The following is a 21,488-nucleotide window of genomic DNA, read 5'->3' as shown; positions in this document are numbered from 1 at the left end:
CGTGACTGACATCAGAAATGAACTCAAGCCCTGACTTTTTCACAGAGACACAGCAGCCCCAGCGCCCTGATACCTCCAGGGATGACAGTGCTGCTCTATACAAATGCTGATTGATTGATACCTCGAGAAAACGCATTTGATAAAGGAGGAGGATAGTAAATTAAAGAAGAAATGGAGGGGCCAGCTATATTCATCTCCATATTGAGTCAATGCCCGCAGGGTGTCTGTATGGGTGGCCCCTGGAGTGCCATTTAAGCTGCAGTATACTGAGGTGGATCATTACAGTAGATACATCCAGGTACAGGGAACGCTGGGTGGCACTGAACTCTGCTTACTGAATTTGTATGACCCAAACAGCGACAACAAAAATGTATCTCAAGATGCAGGAGTTGTTGACTGAAGCCTAGCCACTAGGATGCAGTGGGGTGGGGATTTTAATTGTGCGCTGAACGGAGACCTGGACAGGCGCCCCCAAAATATTTGACAAAGCCAGGCATGGTGGAGTCAATGCAATAGGTGATGTAGAATGTAGGCTATATGGACCTCTGGTGGGAAATGTACCAGACGGCTTGGGAATACTAGTCGCCAGGTGGAAACATCTTACTGATAGAGTTTTACCAGTGCAACAGATGGAACCCTTGCTGAACGTCTTTAGGAAGGCAATGTGGGGGCAGGTGTCGGGGGAGAAGGGAGGCTGCCTCCTACACTCAGAGGGAGTGGTTTGCATTGTACAGAAGTCAGGTGGGGATTCCACAGACCAGGCGGCGTACAGGCCCATGACTATGCTGAATGCAGGCACAAAGATGCTGTGCAAAATACTCGCTGAACGGCTGGGTGGGGTGGTGGGGACACTGGTGCATGAGGATCACTGTGGCTTCATTCCCGTCCGGAGCACAGCTATGAACTTGCGTAGGCTGGGTCATGTGCTGCAGACTGTGGAGAATAGCCAAGAGGAGTTGGTGATGTTATCAGTGGACATCGCGAAAGGGTTTGATAGGCTTGGTTGGAAATACCTGCAGCTGGTGTTGGTTCACATGTGATTCGGTCCGGGTTTCGATGGCTGGGTGAAGCTCCTTTACAGTGCACCTGAGCCCGGGTGTCTGCAGCCGCGGGCTGGTGTCGGAGGGACTGTGTGGTGGAGAGGGGTACGCAACAGGCGTGTCCCCTCTCCCCACTACGGTTTGCATTGGTCATGGAACCCCTGGTGCTGAGGCTTCACAGTGACCTGCGAGATTTTTGGTTGCCGAACAGCATGGATCTGATATCGCTCTATGTGGATGATGTGCTATTTTATTTGAGGCGGTCGTGGGAGTCGGTGCTGCTGTTGGACGAATCTGGAGCTGTGCATGGTCTCAAGGCTAATAGAAATTAGACACTCCTGTTTCCTCTGGGGGTGTTACACAACAGGCGGGGACTTGAACTACCCTCACTGCAGTTAAAATGGGAGACAGAGGCCTTCTGGTATCTGCGGATTATGGTGGCACATGGTAACATGGTAGGGAGGGACAGAGGCGACCCAATATGGACAGGATGTCAGAGGGATTGATGAAATCGGCTGCCTTCTGGAATACATTGCCGCTATCATTGGCGGGCCAAATCTCTGTCGCGAAGATGCTTTTTCTCCCCCAGTGTCTGAATATTGTGCAGAATTCACTTCACATGACTGCCTGTTGCACATTCAAGGCACTGGACAGCTTGTTGATATCACTTGAATGGGCAGGGAAGAAAAGCAGGGTGGCACTGACAACACTTAAGGTGGACCAGGGAGTGAGAGGGGGGAGAGGATGCGACATGGGCCTCCCTGACCTTGAGTTGTATTATGAAGCATCTCAATTGCAGCATGCCACACAGTGGGTGATGGAGGAGGACAATTGGGAGAGGAGGCTACCAAGGGTAACGGTGGGCCTGCTTCCTTGTTGGAGCTGTTGATGAAGGGGACAAGAATACCAGGGCATTTCCCTTATTTTATGCGGCAGACTTCAGCAATCTGGGAGAGAGAGCGATTGTCATGTTGGGGTCCTGAAAAGACCACTCTTTGCAAAGGAGTTGAGTATATGGTCGTTAGTGTCCTATGAACGTATTAGCGAGGCCATGTCATTAGCTCGCTGGTGGGAAGGGGGCTGTGCAATAAAGGGGGACATATATCCTGAGGAGTGGTTTGTCACGTTTGAGGATGCATGCGTTGAGTTTGTGGTGGAGGCAGGACAATTTTTTGCAATATGCTAAAATCACTAAGGCCCGGGAGGGTCTGGAAAGGGTTTCCAGTGGTACCCGATGGTCAGAAACACTGCAACTGTTGCTGACAGTGGGCAATGCGCACAGCTGGTGTCTGTGCTTTAGAGGGCACTCAAGAGGGACAGGGCTAAGGGGAGCTAAACGGCTCAGCAGGCTTGGCTAGATGACTTGGAAGCCTGTCATAGAAAGCGTATGAGGCAGAGATGTCTGTACATGATCGGCAGGTGTCATGCAATGCCAGGCTTGAACTGATTCATTTCAACTATGCACACCACACCCAACTAACACCAATTAAGCTGAGTAGAATGTACGTGAATAGGTTGGCAGATTGCCCGAGAGCGGGGTGGCGGGCGCCTGCTTTTGGTACACGGTCTGGCTAGGTCCCAGGGTGCACACGTATTGGGCAAGTGTGACGGCAAGACTGGACAGTGTGACTGACTGAGTTGGATGAGACTCCTGGACACTGTCTTCTGGGTATAGTTAAGAAGGGGAGTGGACACGCTGGAAATTTCTGCAGCTGGTATTAGTCATTGACAAGCGGCGAGTGTAAATGGGATGGTTGGGGCAGCAGATAGCTTTGGTGTCCTTGTGGGGTAGGGATATAGCAGAATGGGAGCTAGCAGAGGAAATGCACATTCGAATTAGTAGGACAGATGACAGGGTAGGAGAAGTTATTGTTATTGGAAGGATTTTAGGAGGTGGAGGAGGACCCTCAGAGTACGAATGGGAGGGTCAGTAATCGTAGTGCACACACAGAACACGCACATGAAGGGGGAAGGAGGGGTGTGCTGAAACACAGGGGTCAGTTGCACAGGAGGGATAAAGTGGTCAGCACAGGTGGGAGGCAGAGATACAGAGGAGCCTCCTAATGATTCCAAGAAGTGTGGACATGAATTGCTAATATATACTACGGGAGGGGGAGGAAGATTGTCTCTCCAGTTGAATGAGGGGGTGAGGGGGAAGAAGAAAATGACGACTGTCACGCTTGTATTGCTGTCGATAATGTCAGTGAAAACAATAAAAACATTTAAAAAAAAAAAAGACTTAAACCCTTACACTTTATGGAGAATTTTCCCCTATATCGCTATGATCACCAGTATAGTGCACTATAAGCTTTAGATATCAACACAAACCTTGGGTGCTCAGCAATATAGAGCAGACCAACAATACTACCAACAAACCTAAAACTGGATCTCATGTCCTGCAGTATTAGGAATCAACAAAACGATATCTAATTGAAAAAATAAATGTATAGTCTATAAAGAACATTTCTCCTTGAAGTCAGAGTACAAAGGTGGGCTGGGAACCTTACCTGGTTACTGGTTTCATTGATGGCTTCCAAAAGCTTTTCTACCGCGGCTTGCAGCCTGGCACTAATATTCAAGACAAGCTCCTCATTCTCTGGGTCCAGATCTACTCCGGCAAAGCCACTATCAGCAAGACGCTGTGATAGCTCCAGTCCCTCTTCAGTTCCTCCTGACCATATGCTGTTATCATCACCACCAGCGTCACTTCCATGGCAAGAGTCGGCAGGCTCTTCTGGGGGAAAAAAACATACAACTTGCTGAAAATTAGTCTCTGCAATTTAACATCACAATTTCTTTGCAAAATCAGCAAATGTGGTAGGTTATGTTTAACAAAATATGCTCATGCACGGTAGACCTTCAGTACCTACTATGGCTGGAAAGAAAAACAGAACAGAAACCAGTCTGCACACTACATAGCATTGAAGAAGGTTTAAATTATGGAAAGGAATTTTTTAAGTGCATTTTGTCCATGAAATGTATTTTTCTAGTACGAATAGGAAGATGCCTAGAGCCGAAATACCTTGTATTTTACGCTGTTTTCTAGTTGAAATTTTAAACAAAGAAGCACTGCCAGGTGAATAGAGAGCGAGGTGACCGTCTGTCCACTAGCCAAAGTAAGACAGACAGTTCTATGATGGAAGATGACAAAGCATGCTACATGTCTGGCAAAGACTTTACATTTAAATTTAAAATGTATTTACATTTTAGAGCCGTTTTCCTTCATTTGCACTGTATGTTATAGTCCCAGGTTTATACATGTAGACAAAAGGTTAAGCTATATCTTAACCTAAATAATAATGGTGTTTAATGGTGCTGTACTGACTTCAGTGACATGATCTAGGTTGCAAAGATTAGAGGAAAACCTAATACTGCACGCTTTTGCTCACACTGTGTTAAAGAGAATGTATAAAAATACAAATTAATACTTTTTTTCAACTCCATAAAGATATCAAATGAAGTACTGTTGTTAGTGTAAACATTATTTCACTTAGATACTATCATTATCACATAAATGTGGTGTGCCACAACTGGTACTACAAAGAGAGAGCGTAGAAGATCAGAAGCAGGCAAGGGACTGAATTAAAAAAAAAAAACTAACATTCTTTAACAATACTTCTGGTGGATACCTCTCTCTATAAATTTTCCTTTCAGACTGGTTCAAAACTTTTTTTCACCAGCAATTACTCTCCAGTGCCCCTGACGGCAGCAACTGGATCCAGCCACAACTCAAACTCTGGATGTGTCATCACTGGAGTGTAATAGGCACCAACCAGTGCACTGGTGTCAGTTGCTCAATTTTTTGCACACCTGATCTAGGTCTGAGGAGAGGACCAGAGAGAGCCATCACATTGACAAATACAGCACTCAAAATGCCTGCGTACAAAGGGATCTTATTAATCATGGCACTAGGCTTGGAACGAGGGCAGTGAGGAATATGTGGCAAGATTTTCTTTCCACCAGGAACAATGTTATTGAGAAAAATAAGCGACTTTCTTTTCTGATGGAACTGTCATCCTGCTGGCTCCTCATTGTATGAATGTGTCCCAAAGCAATATGTCCCTCAGAGGTGAGACTCGGCCAGTTAACCAAGGAAATCATGTAACACAGCTTGGACAAAGTATCGGTCACTGTGTGCCCAAAACGTGAGGAAGCAGTGGTTTGCAAAAGTATGCAGGTATGGCAGCATAGCAACCCCACAAGAGCCATCAACCAGGATGCCTCTGGAAAAATGGATGCAACCTTGAGCCCTAGTGAACTGAGTATCAAGGCCTTACCGAGGATGTTTCTTGGCTATGACAAAATAATTCTTGATACAAAGGTTGACACAACATAAAACTCCACAATTGGCCAATGACTTGCACTTTCTAGATCCAGCAAAGTCTACAAAGAGGTGGCCATCAACTCTGTCCAGCCACTTTCAGTCGTAGTGTAATGCTGCACACATGGGATCCAGCCTATGAAGACATTCCTCCTCCTTGGTTGGGTGGATGGAAGGATAACAGACTGGCCCATATGAAATGCAGTAGCTACATTGGGTAAAAAGGAAGGATAAGTATGAAAGACAAACTTAACAAGGAATAAAACTGTGAAGATTATCCGAAAGAGTCTGAAGATCTCTGACCTTGCTAACAAAATAATCACCACTAACAGAAGAAAACCATCAAGAAAATCAAAACAAGATTAAACTCTCTCTCAGGAATAAATAGAGTGGAAGAAAAAGTAAAGCAAACCTTTCAGAAAACGCACCACTAGTGGCATATAAACAACTTAGATCAGACAGTAAGACAAATGCAGACAAAGCTTTACCAGGTGGTTTTTAGCTCTAGCCACTGCCAGATCCTGCTGTGCATGAGACAATGCAAACCAAAGTCATTGGACTGGCAAGATGTAAAAACGTTAATGGCTTGAGACTCACATTATTGCATACATCTGCTCCAAAAGCCTTTTTAGATGATTTGGTGGTAGGCTTCCTGGCCGCTAAGATGACATGTGCTATGCACATGGCTTGCATAAGGATTCTAGGAGGCACCAATCAACCTATATGCATGCAGGTGCATTTTCTGGGCTTTGGGGTGTAGGACCTGAACATCTTGCTGTGAGAGCAGGTCTCCTCAGTGTGGGAGGGGATGAAGCAGTTGGATACCAACAGACCTGCATCTGATCATCCTGTAATTTCCACAGTACTTTTGATACAAGCAGGATTAGCAGGAGCACATAAGGCAGTTTATAAGATTGGCTGAACCTCATGGCATATGGGGGAGTAACCGTATGGTGGGAAGCATTTGACACAAAATTGACATTTCCTGTTCCGCGTAGTGGTGAAGAGATCCACAAAAGCAAAACCGAATGTGGAGAGGATCCCCTCCATCACATGACTGTGTAGATCCACTTCTGGTCATTCAGCGAGATAGGACTTAGGCATCAACTCTCATAGTAAGAGAGCCCACAAAATGAGCCGCTACTGAGAAGAGTCCACGATGTTCAGCCCATGCCAACAAGTAAAAAGATTCCCAACAAATGGTGCCTGACCTCACACACCCTACTTGACATATTGAATCATTATGGTACAGCTCTATTTATTCTAGATGTTGCCCTCTGAAGTGAGCAGGAGTAAATCATTCAGTGCAAGATACAATTCCTGCAGCCTGAGCACATTCATGTGTAGGTGAAACTTCGAGATGGACCAATGGCCTGCAAAATCATGTCCAGATAACCCCCCCAGCAAGTAGGCACCAATGATCATGGCAGCCTGAGCCTGTGGAAGCCTCCATGGATGACCCCACAGGATTGAGGAGCCAATCCACTGGAGCAGTTCCTGATATACTGACTGTCTTCATGATGTATTGACTGTAAAACCTGCACCTGCTGACAGACCTCCTTGGTGCTTAAGCCACTGGCTCTTCAAACACTACTGGTGGGCTTTCATCTGGCAACTGGCTTGAGGCACCAAAAGGATGCATGAGGCCACCAGGTACAAGGCCCGCAGAACTGCAATTTAACCTTCACTCAGACACATTGTAATAAATGCCTGAAAATACACGATCTTCAGAGGAAGAGGAAAATCCTTCCTAAGAGAATTGTCGAGCACCATCCCAACTAAGGTCAGCCTTTGTGTGGGAGTGACATGAGCTTTGGGACTCTCAACCTTCACGTCAAAGGTGCCATGACTGCCAGTACTTGAGTAAAGATGCATGATGCTGTTGTCAGTCCAAAAAGGAGGACCACAACTTGAAAGTGTTGGGTTCCCAATGTTAACTTCAAGTGGACATGGAGAACTGAAAGATGAAATTCAGCCCCCCGCCCCCCCTCCCCCCCCCAATCGCCCAATTTCAAAGCGAACACCATCTGGTTCACAGACAGCATCTTGAACATTTTTCAATCGGATAAGCAAGTTCAGAGGCAGAGGTGCAAGACAGGCCTCCATTCTTCGAGCACCAAGATGTATGGCCTGGTATTCCAGAGGCACACACTTCAATGGTTTCCACCTCCAAGATCAAGGAATGAGATAGCAGTATGGACTGAAGAAAAGGTGGTGGTTGGAGAGGAGAACATCACCCTAGTGGCTCAGCTATAACACTAATCACCTCCCACAGTGACAAAAGAACAAGTTACTTACCTTTGGTTATGCCTTATCTGGTAGAGGCAATATCTGGTTGCAGATTCCTTACCTTTGAATTCTCCCCATGCGTCAGAATGAATACGGAAGAGTTTCATAAGCAGTACCCCTGCGCGCCGTTAGGTGTCCTCGATTGGCTCTGCATCCATTGTCGGCATCATCTGCACCACATGACGATGCGGGTTCTATATAGGTGCCTCTCCAGCATGCCAATGTCAGTTTCTTTTAACAACTTTTCATGCCGGAAGCGCAAATCCATGAAGAAACTGACTATGGATGCATCAAAACTAAGGCCCTGAAAGAAGAGTCCCTGCCCCTAGAAATCAGTTCACAGAGCGGGCAGGATGGGTAGGTCGGTAAGGAATCTGCAACTAGATACTGTCTCTATCAGATAAGGATTTACTGAAGGTAAGTAACTTGTTCATCTGATAGAGATTTCTAGTTGCAGATTCCTCACCCTTGAATAGATATCCAAGCAATACCATCCCAGAGGTGGGTTGGTGAACCAAGTTGTAGGAAAGTACCATCTTGCCTACCATGTTACCCCCATTTTTACTTGTGTGTCAGTTTGTTTTTGCCTGTCTCACTGGGATCCTGCCAGCCAGGACTCCAGTGCTCATAGTTTGTGGCCTGAATGTGTTCCTGTGTGGTTCCTAACTGTGTCACTAAGGCTCTGCTAACCTGAACCTCAGTGCTTATGCTCTCTCTGCTTTTAAAATTGTCACTGCAGGCTAGTGACCATTTTAACCAATTCTGACTGGCACACTGGAACACCCTTATAATTCCCTAGTATATGATACCTAGGTACCCAGGGTATTGGGATTCCAGGAGATCCCTATGGGCTGCAGCATTTCTTTTGCCACCCATAGGGAGCTCAGACAATTGTTACTCAGGACTGCCACTGCAGCCTGAGTGAAATAACGTCCAAGTTATTTCACAGCCATCTTACACTGAACTTAAGTAACTTATAAGTCACCTATATCTCTAACCCTTACTTAGTGAAGGTTAGGTGCAAAGATATTAAGCGTGAGGGTACCCTGGCACTAGCCAAGGCACCCCCACATAGTTCAGGGCAATTTCCCCGGACTTTGTGAGTGCGGGGACACCATTACACGCTTGCACTACATATAGGTCAATACCTATATGTAGCTTCACAATGGTAACTCCGAATATGGCCATGTACTGTCTAAGATCATGGAATTGTCCCCCCATGCCAAATCTGGTATTGGGGTGCCACTTCCATGGATCCCCTGGGCTCCAGCATGACCCCGGGTACTGCCAAACTAGCTCTCTGGGGTTTTCACTGCAGCTACCGCTGCTGCCAACCCACAGACAGGCTTCTGCCCTCCTGGGGTCTGGGCAGCCCAGTCCCAGGAAGGCAGAACAAAGAATTTCCTCTGAGAGAGGGTGTTACACCCTCACCTTTGGAAATAGGTGTTAAAGGCTGGGGAGGAGTAGCCTCCTTCAGCCTCCGGAAATGCTTTGAAGGGCACAGATGGTGCTCTCCTTGCATAAGCCAGTCTACACTGGTTCAGGGATCCCTCAGCCCCTGCTCTGGTGCAAAACTGGACAAAGGAAAGGGGAGTGACCACTCCCCTGTCCATCACCACCCCAGGGGTGGTGACCAGAGCTCCTCCAGTGTGTCCCAGACCTCTGCCATCTTGAATGCAGAGGTGTGAAGGCACAATGGAGGCCTCTGAGCGGCCAGTGCCAGCAGGTGACGTCAGAGACCCCTCCTGATAGGTGCTTACCTAGCTAGGTGGCCAATCCTCCTCTGAGGGCTTTTTAGTGTCTCTCCTGTGGATTTCTCGTCAGCTAACGAATGCAAGAGCTCACCAGAGTTCCTCTGCATCTCCCTCTTCGACTTCTGCCAAGGATCGACCGCTGACTGCTACATGATGCCTGCAAAACCGTAACAAAGTAGCAAGAAGACTACCAGCAACATTGTAGCGCTTAATCCTGCCGGCTTTCTCAACTGTTTCCTGGTGGTGCATAGTCTGAGGGCTGTCTGCCTTCACCCTGCACTGGAAGACAAGAAGAAATCTCCTGTGGGTCGACAGAATCTTCCCCCTGCTAACGCAGGCACCAAACTTCTGCTTCACTGGTCCTCTGGGTCCCCTCTCATTTTGACGAGCGTGGCCCCTGGAACACAGGAGCTGGATCCAAGTAACCCTGACAGTCCAGTGGTCCATCTGTACAAATTTGGCAGCGGTAAGTCCTTGCCTTTCAGTATACACAGAAAGGTAGGGTGGCTTAGATGACAATGCCTGCAGCTCACTCACTCTGCGGGCAGATGTAATAGCCACCAGGAATTCTGTTTTCAAAGCGAGAAGCTTGAGAGGACTATTATGGAGAGGCTTGAAAGGAGCACACATCAGAAAGGTCAAAACCAAATTCAGGTCCAATAGGGGCATAATGAATGGTGATGGAGGAAAAAGATGTGCAAGGCCTTTAAGGAACATCTGTACAATAGGAGATTTAAACAAGGAAGGTTGATCAGGCAATCTTAAAAAAACAGAAATAGCAGACAAGCTTTAGTAGTGCCCATAGCAGAGTCCTCATGGGCCAGAAAAAAGGATAAACAGAGGAACTCAAAGAGAGGGGCAGAAAGGGGGTCAACAGACTTGTCTGTGCACCAGTCACAAATTTCTTGCAATGGAAGGCGTATACCATTTTGGTGGAGGGACGCCTGGCTGCCTAGATTACATAACAGACTTTGGGAGAGAGGTCAAAGGCTGTCAACTGTTGCTGCTCAATCTCCAAGCAAGAATTGGGAGAGTGGACAGGTTCGGGTGCAGACCCCTTCACTGCTGCTGTGATAGAAGATCCTCCCAAAGGGGCAATCCGATCGGAGGATCGATGGGCATGCTCAGCAGCTCGGGATACCAGACCCTCAGTGCCCAGTCCAGAGCCACAAGGATTACCTGGGCCCGGTCATTTTTGATATTCTTCAGAAGTCCAGGCAGAAGTGATATTGGTGGAAAGGCGTGCAGGAGACCTGAGTTCCTCTCAAGACAAAAAGCATCTCAGAGCAACTGCTGCCTTGGAAACTCCAGTGCTTGAAGCCGCTGACACTGCGCGTTCTCAGAGGAGGCAAACAGATCTAACCAAGGTTCTCCCCACTGCTGAAGGAGACCTTGCACCACCTCCGGAAGGAGATGCCATTTGTTATCTGCTAGGCATTTTTATCGGAGTTTGCCCGCTCTGGCGTTCAGAGAGTCCCCCAGATGTGGAACTACCAGGGATACACCCTTCTCTTCCAGCCATGTCTAGAGGTGGGTGCAGAGTATCTTGACAAAGGGTCCACGATCAAACCCTGCCCTGCTTGTTGCAGTACCACATGGCAGTAGTGTCGTCTGTGAACATCTGCACCATCTTTCCTTTGACAGATGGAAGAAAGGCTTTTAATGCCAGCCGGATTGCACAGAGCTCTAACAGGTTGCTGTGGAGTCTGGATTCCGCCAGAGACCAGATATCTCTGATCTCCACCTTTCTCAGAAGGCTGCTTCATTCCAGGAGTGACTCACCTGTCACTACTGTCAGATCTGGCTGGGGAAAGGAGGAAAATCTGGATGAGCCAATCACGTACGTTAACCACCACTGCAGTTCTTTTGCAGTTCCCTCCGAGATCTGGACCTTCTCTGAGAGATTCTCCTGATGCTCGGTCCACTGAAACTTCAGGTCCCACTGCAAAGCCTGCATAAGCCATCTGGCATGTGTCACCAGCAGACTACAGGAGGCCATGAGGCCCGGCACCCTCAGAGTCATCTGATTGAAATCCAGGCTAGATGCTGAAACATCGGTATAATAGCCTGAATAGTGGCCACACGGGAAGATAAGCCCGAAACTGCACTGTGTCCATAACAGCTCCGACGAAAGGGAGAGTCTGACAGTGAGTCAAGTGTGACGTTGGCACATTGATAGTGAACTCCAGCAAATGTAGGAGGTCTGTCGTAATATGGAGGTCGGAGACAAGCTTGCCTTCAGCAGCCAGTCATTGAGCTAGAGAAAGACAAACCCCTGATCTCTGCAGATGAGCTGCAACCACAGCCATCACCTTGGTGAACACCGAGGGGCGCTGGTAAGGGCAAAGTAGAGCATGGTGAACAGCACGGTGGCTACCTGATCCACGAGGTTGGTGGATCCTGCGCCCTCTGCCATGCAGAGGCTGGGCAGCAGGCGCAGCACGCTGACTGGCCGGGAACTGACGAAGTTAGAGGCCCCTTACATAGCCACAAAAGGTGCGAAAGGCATACTGGGTGAGACACAGGGCCACTGCAAGGCCCAAGCACGTGGCTGTAATCCTAGAATCGTTGAAGCGCTCAAGTGCCAAATCTGTCTAGTCTCTGAAGAGTCAGGGGCCATCAAAAGGTATGCCCATTAAGGAAGTTTGGACATCCCCTGAAAAGCCGGACATCCTCAGCCAGGGAGGCACTTCAGGGCCACTGTTGATTAAACCACTCTGCCCTGCGAGTCGGTCATGTGCGGTCTGCAACAGATTGTGAACTTCGCTGCACCCCTCCCATCAGCAACAACCTGAAAGAGTACAGCCCGGGTCTCCTCCGGGACCTGTGGCAGCACTTATGCAACCGTATCCCATAGCATGTGGGAATAATGGCCTAAAAGGCATGCAGTGTTCACGGACCGCAATGCAAGGCTGGACGAAAATAACAGCTTCTTCCCAAATGAGTCCAACCTTTTGGATTGCCCATACAGGGGAGCGGAAGAGAATACTCCCTGGGAGGTAGCGGCTTGGACCACCCACCTCTCAGGGGTGGGGTGTTGCATCAAAAAGCTTGGGTCCCCAGGTGTGGGGCAATATGGACGGGTGATCGTCCTGTTCACAGGAGCCCCTGTGCTGGGTATGGACCAGGTATCCATTAGGATGTCAGTGAGGGCATCACTGAAAGGGAGCAGGTGTTCTGAGGTCAAAGCTCCTGGTTGCTGCACCTTTGTCAATAGGTTAGTCTTGACAGCCACTGAGGAAAGTTGAAGGTCCAGGACCTCAGCTGCCAAACTCAACACCATAGCATAAGAAGTTCCCTCCTCAGTAGCCACAAAAGGGGGAGAAAACATGCCAGTATCTAGTCCACTGGCCTCACCCAAGTCTTTACACCAGTCCATTGCTTCATTGGGCTAGCATTCATCCTTAGAGCCTAACCTATAGTTAAAGGGCTTAGCATCTGATCTAGGAGGCAAGGCTCCTGCCGGTGTCTGAGTCAACATCATTTGAAGCCCATCCCACTCCATGTCAGAGTCAGGGATCACAATGGGGAGGGCGCCGCCCATGGGTGCGGACAACACCAGGAGTGTTGACGTCAGGGGGCAAGGTCGAAGTGGCACCGATCCGGATCCAGAAATGGATCCCAGGGTGCCCCATCGGCGTTGAGGCCAGAGACACCACTGCGGATCCAGAATGTGCCCCTTCCGGCTCAGCGGTGCCCGAAGGCACTCCAGCAGTGCTAGGCTGCCCAAAAATAAGGCGCATTGCCTTGTAAAACTTTTGGAGTTGGGCAGGGGTCACTCCGGCTCCCAGAAACTCAAGACTGCGTGGAATCATCCCAGGCGTAAATTTTGCAGAACAAGGCCTAGTCTTGTTGGGCAATAGATGAGTAGATTCGAAGAACGCTTCGACTTCTTGGACTTTTTCCTTATGCTTTAACTTACTCAATCGCCCGAGGACTTGGAATGGGACGACTAGGAGTAAGGACTCCGCTACTGATCCTTGGACCTTCCTCTTGACAGAGGCTTCGACTTGCGGGGAGTCGAGAGCCAGGCTGCAATCAACTTCAGGGACCTCTCCCTTAAAGCCTTCGTATGCAAGGCCCGATACTTCGGGTCAGACACCAAAAACACTAAAGACACACGAGGTGTGGATCAGTCATGGACATATCCTGATTACAGACAGCAAGTTTATTTTAGGCCATTTCTGCCCCCCTTGGGGGCAGATTGGCAGAGTTTAGGTCAATCTGCCCCCAAGGGTGCAGAAACCACTAGGCACCGGGGATTTGTTTTTTGGCGCCAATGTCACGCAGGGGGAGCGACCCCGTAGGCAAGGGTCGCTCCCGGGGGGGGGGGTGTTGGGGGGCAAATTTATTTTAGGCCATTTCTGCCCCCCCTGGGGGCAGAAACCTCTAGGCGCCAGGGGAAAAAAAAAATTGGTGTTTTTTTTCTTTCTTTGTTTGTTTTTTTAGAGATGGGGAGCGACCCATCAGGCAAGGGTCGCTCCCCTGGGGGGCAAATTGTATTTAGGCCATTTCGGCTGATTTTAGGTCAATCTGCCCCCAAGGGGGCAGAAACCACTAGGCACCGGGGATTTGTTTTTTGGTGCCAATGTCACGCAGGGGGAGCGACCCCGTAGGCAAGGGTCGCTCCCGGGGGGGGGGTGGGGGTTGGGGGGGGGGAGACATTTATTTTAGGCCATTTCTGCCCCCCCCCCCGGGGGCAGATCGGCCTATTATTAGGCCGATCTGCCCCCGGGGGGGGCAGAAACCTCTAGGCGCCAGGGTTTTTTTTTTTGTTTTTCCTTTTTTTTTTTTCTTTGTTTGTTTTTTTAGAGATGCGGAGCGACCCATCAGGCAAGAGTCACTCCCCTGGGGGACAAATTGTATTTAGGCCATTTCTGCCCCCCTTGGGGGCAGATTGGCTGATTTTAGGTCAATCTGCCCCCAAGGGGGCAGAAAGCACTAGGCACCGGGGATTTGTTTTTTGGCACCAATGTCACGCAGGGGGAGCGACCCCGTAGGCAAGGGTCGCTCCCGGCGGGGGAGGGTGGGGGTTGGGGGGGCAAATTTGTTTTAGGGCATTTCTGCCCCCCCCTTGGGCCGGCTGAGCTACAGGCCAAACACCACAGGTAGGCACCTTGCAAAAAACACCTCTGTTTTCTGTGAAAAAATATGTTGTGTCCACGTTGTGTTTTGGGACATTTCCTTTTGTGGGCGCTAGGCCTACCCACAGAAGTGAGGTACCATTTTTATCGAGAGACTTAGGGGAACGCTGGGTGGAAGGAAATTTGTGGCTCCTCTCAGATTCCAGAACTTTCTGCCACAGAAATGTGAGGAACATGTTTTTTTAGCCAAATTTTGAGGTTTGCAAAGGATTCTGGGTAACAGAACCTGGTCCGAGCCCCGCAAGTCACCCCATCTTGGATTCCCCTAGATCTCTAGTTTTCAGAAATGCACAGGTTTGGTAGGTTTCCCTAGGTGCCGGCTGAGCTAGAGGCCAAAATCTACAGGTAGGCACTTCGCAAAAAACACCTCTGTTTTCTTCCAAAAATTTGGATGTGTCCACGTTGCGCTTTGGGGCGTTTTCTGTCGCGGGCGCTAGGCCTACCCACACAAGTGAGGTATCATTTTTATCGGGAGACTTGGGGGAACGCTGGGTGGAAGGAAATTTGTGGCTCCTCTCAGATTCCAGAACTTTCTGCCACAGAAATGTGAGTAACATGTGTATTTTTAGCCAAATTTTGAGGTTTGCAAAGCATTCTGGGTAACAGAACCTGGTCCGAGCCCCGCAAGTCACCCCATCTTGGATTCCCCTAGGTCTCTAGTTTTCAGAAATGCACAGGTTTGGTAGGTTTCCCTAGGTGCCGGCTGAGCTAGAGGCCAAAATCTACAGGTAGGCACTTCGCAAAAAACACCTCTGTTTTCTTCCAAAAATGTGGATGTGTCCACGTTGCGCTTTGGGGCGTTTCCTGTCGCGGGCGCTAGGCCTACCCACACAACTGAGGTATCATTTTTATCGGGAGACTTGGGGGAACGCTGGGTGAAAGGAAATTTGTGGCTCCTCTCAGATTCCAGAACTTTCTGCCACAGAAATGTGAGGAACATGTGTTTTTTTAGCCACATTTTGAGGTTTGCAAAGGATTCTGGGTAACAGAACCTGGTCCGAGCCCCGCAAGTCACCCCTCCTTAGATTCCCCTAGGTCTCTAGTTTTCAGAAATGCACAGGTTTGGTAGGTTTCCCTAGGTGCTGGCTGAGCTAAAGGCCAAAATCTACAGGTAGGCACTTCGCAAAAAACACTTCTGTTTTCTTCCAAAAATGTGGATGTGTCCACGTTGCGCTTTGGGGTGTTTCCTGTCGCGGGCGCTAGGCCTACCCACACAAGTGAGGTATCATTTTTATCGGGAGACTTGGGGGAACATAGATTAGCAAAACAAGTGTTATTGCCCCTTGTCTTTCTCTACATTTTTTCCTTCCAAATATAGGAGAGTGTGTAAAAAAGACATCTATTTGAGAAATGCCCTGTAATTCACATGCTAGTTTGGTCACCCCGGAATTCAGATATGTGCAAATAACCACTGCTCCTCAACACCTTATCTTGTGCCCTTTTTGGAAATACAAAGGTTTTCTTGATAGCAATTTTTTACTCTTTATATTTCAGCAAATGAATTGCTGTATACCCGGTATAGAATGAAAACGCACGTCAGGGTGCAGCTCATTTATTGGCTCTGGGTTCCTTGGGTTCTTGATGAACCTACAAGCCCTATATATCCCCGCAACCAGAGGAGTCCAGCAGACGTAACGGTATATTGCTTTCGATAATCTGACATTGCAGGGAAAAGTTACAGAGTAAAACGTAGAGAAACATTTATGTTTTTTTCACCTCAATTTCAATATTTTTCTTTTTCAGTTGTTATTTTCTGTAGGAAGCCCTTGTAGGATCTACACAAATGACCCCTTGCTGAATTCAGAATTTTGTCTACTTTTCAGAAATGTTTAGGTTTCTGGGATCCAGCATTGGTTTCATGCCCATTTCTGTCACTGACTGGAAGGAGGCTGAAAGCACAAAAAACTGCAAAAATGGGGTATGTCCCAGTAAAATGCCAAAATTGTGTTGAAAAATTGGGTTTTCTGATTCAAGTCTGCCTGTTCCTGAAAGCTGGGAAGCTGCTGAGTTTAGCACTGCAAACCCTTTGTTGATGCCATTTTCAGGGGAAAAACCACAAGCCTTCTTCTGCAGCCACTTTTTCCAATTTTTTTGAAAAAAACGAAATTTTCACTGTATTTTGGCCAATTTCTTGGCCTCCTTCAAGGGAACCCACAAAGTCTGGGTACCTCTAGAATCCCTAGGATGTTGGAAAAAAAGGACGCAAATTTGGCTTGGTTAGCTTATGTGGACAAAAAGTTATGAGGGCCTAAGCGCAAACTGCCCCAAATAGGCAAAAAAAAGGCCTGGCACAGGAGGGGGAAAAGGCCTGGCAGCGAAGGGGTTAAAGAGTATGATTCATGTTTCACCATGACAATGTGGCAACTGTACATCTCAGAACTGGCCTATTATACGAAATAAATTAAACACAGTCAGTCTATCCAGTCATGTGTTTCATTACTTGCGGCATCTTGGAGCCTTTTTTTTTTTTTAAGTTACCAGTTTGAGATGATTCAAGATAGAAATATTCCTTAAGTGACTATTCAAAACACCATCTTGCATTGTTTACATTTCTGCACTATGTGGAATGGTTTGTTGAGTGCCCCTCTGCTAACTGTCTTCAGCTACATAGCCTTAGGGAGTAGCAAGAGGCTTCTGGAGCAGTTTTGAAAAGATTAAACATCACTATGTAGAAAGCCTTAACTCGCACGTAGTTTGTCTCAGGACCAGGAAACTTTGGTCTTACCTCATTAGGTGCCGGGGTCTTGTCTGACCTTGAGGAAAGGGTCAGTCATCAGGGAATAGCACTTAGACTCCAAATGGCCCCAGGTATGGGGATTCTTTCTCAAAGGATAAATCTAATCCTCAACTATGGTGTTTTTTTCCCCAGGTCAAGCATGCCGGTCTCCCACTGCTTCTCCAGTTAGCCTAGAGGAACTGTGACGCAAACAGTCCTCGAGCCCTTCACATTCAACCTGCAGTGTGGATGATGGTTTTCTGCTTATTTTTTGGTGCGTACCGCATTTGTTACCCATTTCTGTGCAAAGTGTACCAGCTTTTTACTTTACTTATTTGGTCTATTCCCCCCCGCACCCTCCACCCCAATTGTCAAGCCGTCTATTTCTGGTATTGCTGTCATCTGGGTTTCCACCTTTCCTGTTGTTTCCTGCTCCCTGTCCTTCGGCTTCCCTCCTCCTGGCCAGAAGCTCCCACCTCCCAGGACTACATATTGAGGCTGCCGCATGGTTGCAGTGAGCTGAACTTGACCTTCCAGGTCAAGCGTGCTGCTCCTGTTAGCCTAGAGGCACTGTGACGCTGACACAGTCATCAAGCCCTACACATCGAACTTGCTTCGCGGGTCACAGTTTCCTGCTTACTTTTTGATGAATGCCGCATTTGTTGCCCATTTCTGTGAAAAGTGTACCAGCTTTTTTACTTTAAGTTATTGGTTTATTTTCCGATTGTCACTGTGTGTATTTCTGTTGTTACTGCTGCCTGGGTTATGCTGTTCCTCAAACCCTGCCCTCCCAGCCAGCCCCTCCCATCACCCAGGACTACATATAGAGCCCACTGCGCGGCTCCAGTGAGCTGCCCTTGAGCTCCGACGTCAAGCATGTTGCTCCCCCGCTGCTGCTCCTGTTAGCTTAGAGGCACTGTGACACTGACATAGTCCTCGAGCCCTTCATACCAAACCTGCTGTGCGAGTGACGCTTTCCTGCTTACGTTTTGGTGCATGCTGCATTTGTTGCCCATTTCTGTGTAAAGTGTGCTAGATTTGTATTTTATTAGTTTATTTTCCCCTGATTGTTATTCTGTGTATTTCTGTTGTTGCCGCTGTCTGGGTTTTCACCATTCCCTGCCCTCCCGCATCCTGACCAGCCCATCCCACCTCCCAGGGCTATATATGGAGGCCGCTATGCAGCCATGCCAAAGGAAAGCTCGTCTGTGCCCGTCCACACCCAGTGCCACGAACCCTGGTTCTTCCTCCCCACACAGCTATACCGCCGATGACTTCCATGTCCTGGATCCTGGCCACTTCAACAACCAGTGCTGCCGCACATCCCCACCCACCTCCGGAGGACCATTCTCGTGTCACTACTGCTGCTACACCTGCAACAATGAAGCAGCCATCAACTGTCCGGGCAGTTCGGGCTGGACTGTTCCCACAAGGAACAGGGTCAAGACTGATTTGCATATGGCTGGGTCCAAACTGAGGTGGCATGGTGAGCAAAAGAACAATGGATTAAACCCAGATCTGTGACTGGGGTTGAGTGTTTGCATTGTCAGCACTCCGTCCATCATCCTTTTGTGTTGCTAAAGTTGCCCTAAGTGGTAAGGGTATGCCCAGACGTGGGTCCCTTGCTCACTGTGCCACTGGAATCAAGCTAGCCTGGCTGAAGAAGGGTAATACCCTGAAACCCGTCCCAGGATGCTTGTTTCCGGTCCAGGGAGGACCTGGCCTGGCAGTTCGGGCTGGACTGTTCCCACGAGGAACAGGGTCAAGACTGATTTGTATATGGCTGGGTCGAAACTGGGGTGGCATGGTTAAACCTGACCTTCAGGAGGCCGAAGATTCGCTGTATAATTCTTCTTGTTCGCTCATGTGCCTCATTGTAACGTTCCTCTGCCCTTGTCCTGGGATTCCTCACTGGGATTAGTAACCAGAGTCACCTGAAAATATTGAGGGATACCTGTTAGCCATACACTAACCCTTAGGGCCAACACCATACCCATACACAAACATATACTGGGTGGGAACCATGGGCTCACCTATTAGCCACACCGGTGCCTCTGGAGTTGAGCCATCACATATGGGATGCTGCTATTCCTCAGGATAAAGGCATCATGCACAGACCTAGGATACTTTGGAGTGACATGGGAGATGTACTAGTCCGCCAGGCACACTATCTGCACATTCATAGAGTGAAAGCGCTTTCGATTTCTGAACACCTGTTCATTTCTCCGGGGGAGGACAAATGCAATGTGTGTACCATCAATTGCCCCTTTGATGTTGGGGATATGTCCCAATGCATAGAAGTCAGCTTTCACTGTGGCCAAATCCTCCACCAGGGGGAAAACAATGTAGCTGCGCATGTGTTTCATCAGGGCCTACAACACTCTTGTTAGCACTATTGAGCACATGGGCTGTGACATTCCTGCTGCCAAGCCCACTGTCACTTGGAAAGAACCAGTTGCCAAGAAATGGAGCAGATACAGGACTTGCACAAGAGGGGGGATCTCAGTGGGGTGACGGATAGCAGAGATCAGGTCTGGCTCCAATTGGGCACAAGGCTCTTGGATTGTGGCCCTGTCATGTCTGTAGGTGAAGATAATGTGCCTGTCCACCAGGGGCCTGTACACGGGGGAATGTCTCCACCTCCTATTCATCTGCAGCAGTTGCAATCTAGGGGACAAAACGATGAGCATCTGGTAAGTATTCAACATTTCCAAAATGTACAGTGCATTGCATGTTGTGACTGAAACAATATGTTGTTGTATAGGCCCAAGTGGTGCCTATGTGTGCTGTGATGCAGTTAGGTGCCATGGCCTGTCCCCCCCTGAAATGGCGTCCGCCTGTCCTGTGTGGATAGACATATGGAAATGAGGTAATGCCGCTGATGTTGTGTGCCTTTGCAGGAGGCGGTCGAGTACCGCCGTGCAACTCCTCATTGGTTGTCATTGGGCTCTGTGGGTTACAGTAGCCAATGGTGATGTACGCCAGCGGTGACGGTATGCACCGCTGCGGACGTCACCGCCATTTTCTATCTGTTCACTCACTTGCTACCTGACCTTCAACAGGAGAGGACCTACACTGCATGTGCTGCTGTGACCTGTGTCTGGAACCGGCCATGGCTCGTGTCACTGGAGAAAGGTCCCCTGCCTTCACCGCGGCGGAGTTGGAGAGACTGGCGGATGGGGTCGTACCCCAATACCGAATGCTGTATGGGCCTCAAGACCAACAGGTGAGTACAGTGTGAGCACGGTGCATGGGGAATGAATGCATGGAGTGCTGTATGTGAGGGCCTAGTGTAAGGGGGGTGGTGGTGGTGGTGGTGGTGGTGGTGGAGGGGTCCTGGCCAGCGTGCTGTATATATGGTGGTCAATGTATGTACGTAAGAGGATGGGAGGGATATAGTGGGCCATGAGTGTAGCAGGCAGGACAGTGTGACTGATACCTTTTTTCTATGTGTATTTCTCTACAGGTCAGCGCCCATCAGAAAAAGGGTATATGGCATGCCATCGCCAAAGATGTGCGGACCCTGGGGGTCTATGGCAGGCGGAGCACCCACTGTCGCAAACGGCGAGACGCTGGGCAAGGAAGACGGTGAAGGCCCAGCTGGGGATGGCCTCCCAACGAGGAAGGGGTGTCCGTCGAACCCTGACCCCCCTGATGTTGCGCATACTGGCGGTGGCCTATCCGGAGCTGGATGGGCGCTTCAGGGCATCACAGCAGCCACAAGGGGGTGAGTACAGTTTCACATTATACTACTTGTGCATGGTGGAGTGGCCTTTGGGTGGGGGATGTGGGCCTGTTGGTGCCCCTAGGCCAGGCCAGACATTGCAGGGTAGGTTCCATGTTGGGCAGGGGCTGATGAACTCCACCTCCAACCAAACTAGTGGGCATCCACTACTGGGCAGGGCTCTGTGGGTCTCAGGTATGCTGCAATCTGTGTTAGGTATTACTGTCCATGGCCTGGTGACTAGCATTGTGACTGGTAGTGCATTGCCTAGTGTGTAGCGAGGTTCCCTGTATGTGTGTGTTGTGTATGCCAATGGTGGTGTTGTTGCTGCCACTGACCAAGTGTATCCTCTGTCTCTTCTCCCCCCTTTTTGTTTGTCATCCTGTCCTTCCGTGCATTAGCATCATCTGACAGAGGAACAGAGGCACCGGCGATGGAGGGAGCTACATTCCACAGGGCCCATGAGGCCGAATCCACCGACAGTGAGGGCACCAGTGGGA

At 48.9% G+C, this 21,488-nt stretch overlaps 1 protein-coding gene across 9 annotated transcripts in view; it reads right to left on the bottom strand.

Moving 5' to 3' along the window:
- AKAP9 (A-kinase anchoring protein 9) overlaps positions 1 to 21,488 on the bottom strand; it is a 969,300-nt gene that overhangs the window by 521,669 nt on the left and 426,143 nt on the right. For all 9 annotated transcript variants that reach the window (XM_069211620.1, XM_069211621.1, XM_069211624.1 and 6 more), the window contains one exon: positions 3,548 to 3,774. In XM_069211620.1, the coding sequence (XP_069067721.1) occupies positions 3,548 to 3,774 (227 nt within the window). The remainder of the gene's footprint in view (positions 1 to 3,547; positions 3,775 to 21,488) is intronic.

Source organism: Pleurodeles waltl, chromosome 10, assembly GCF_031143425.1.
Source record: "Pleurodeles waltl isolate 20211129_DDA chromosome 10, aPleWal1.hap1.20221129, whole genome shotgun sequence".
NCBI classification, from domain to species: Eukaryota; Metazoa; Chordata; class Amphibia; order Caudata; family Salamandridae; genus Pleurodeles; species Pleurodeles waltl.
This window is presented reverse-complemented; position numbering and strand designations above follow the sequence as displayed.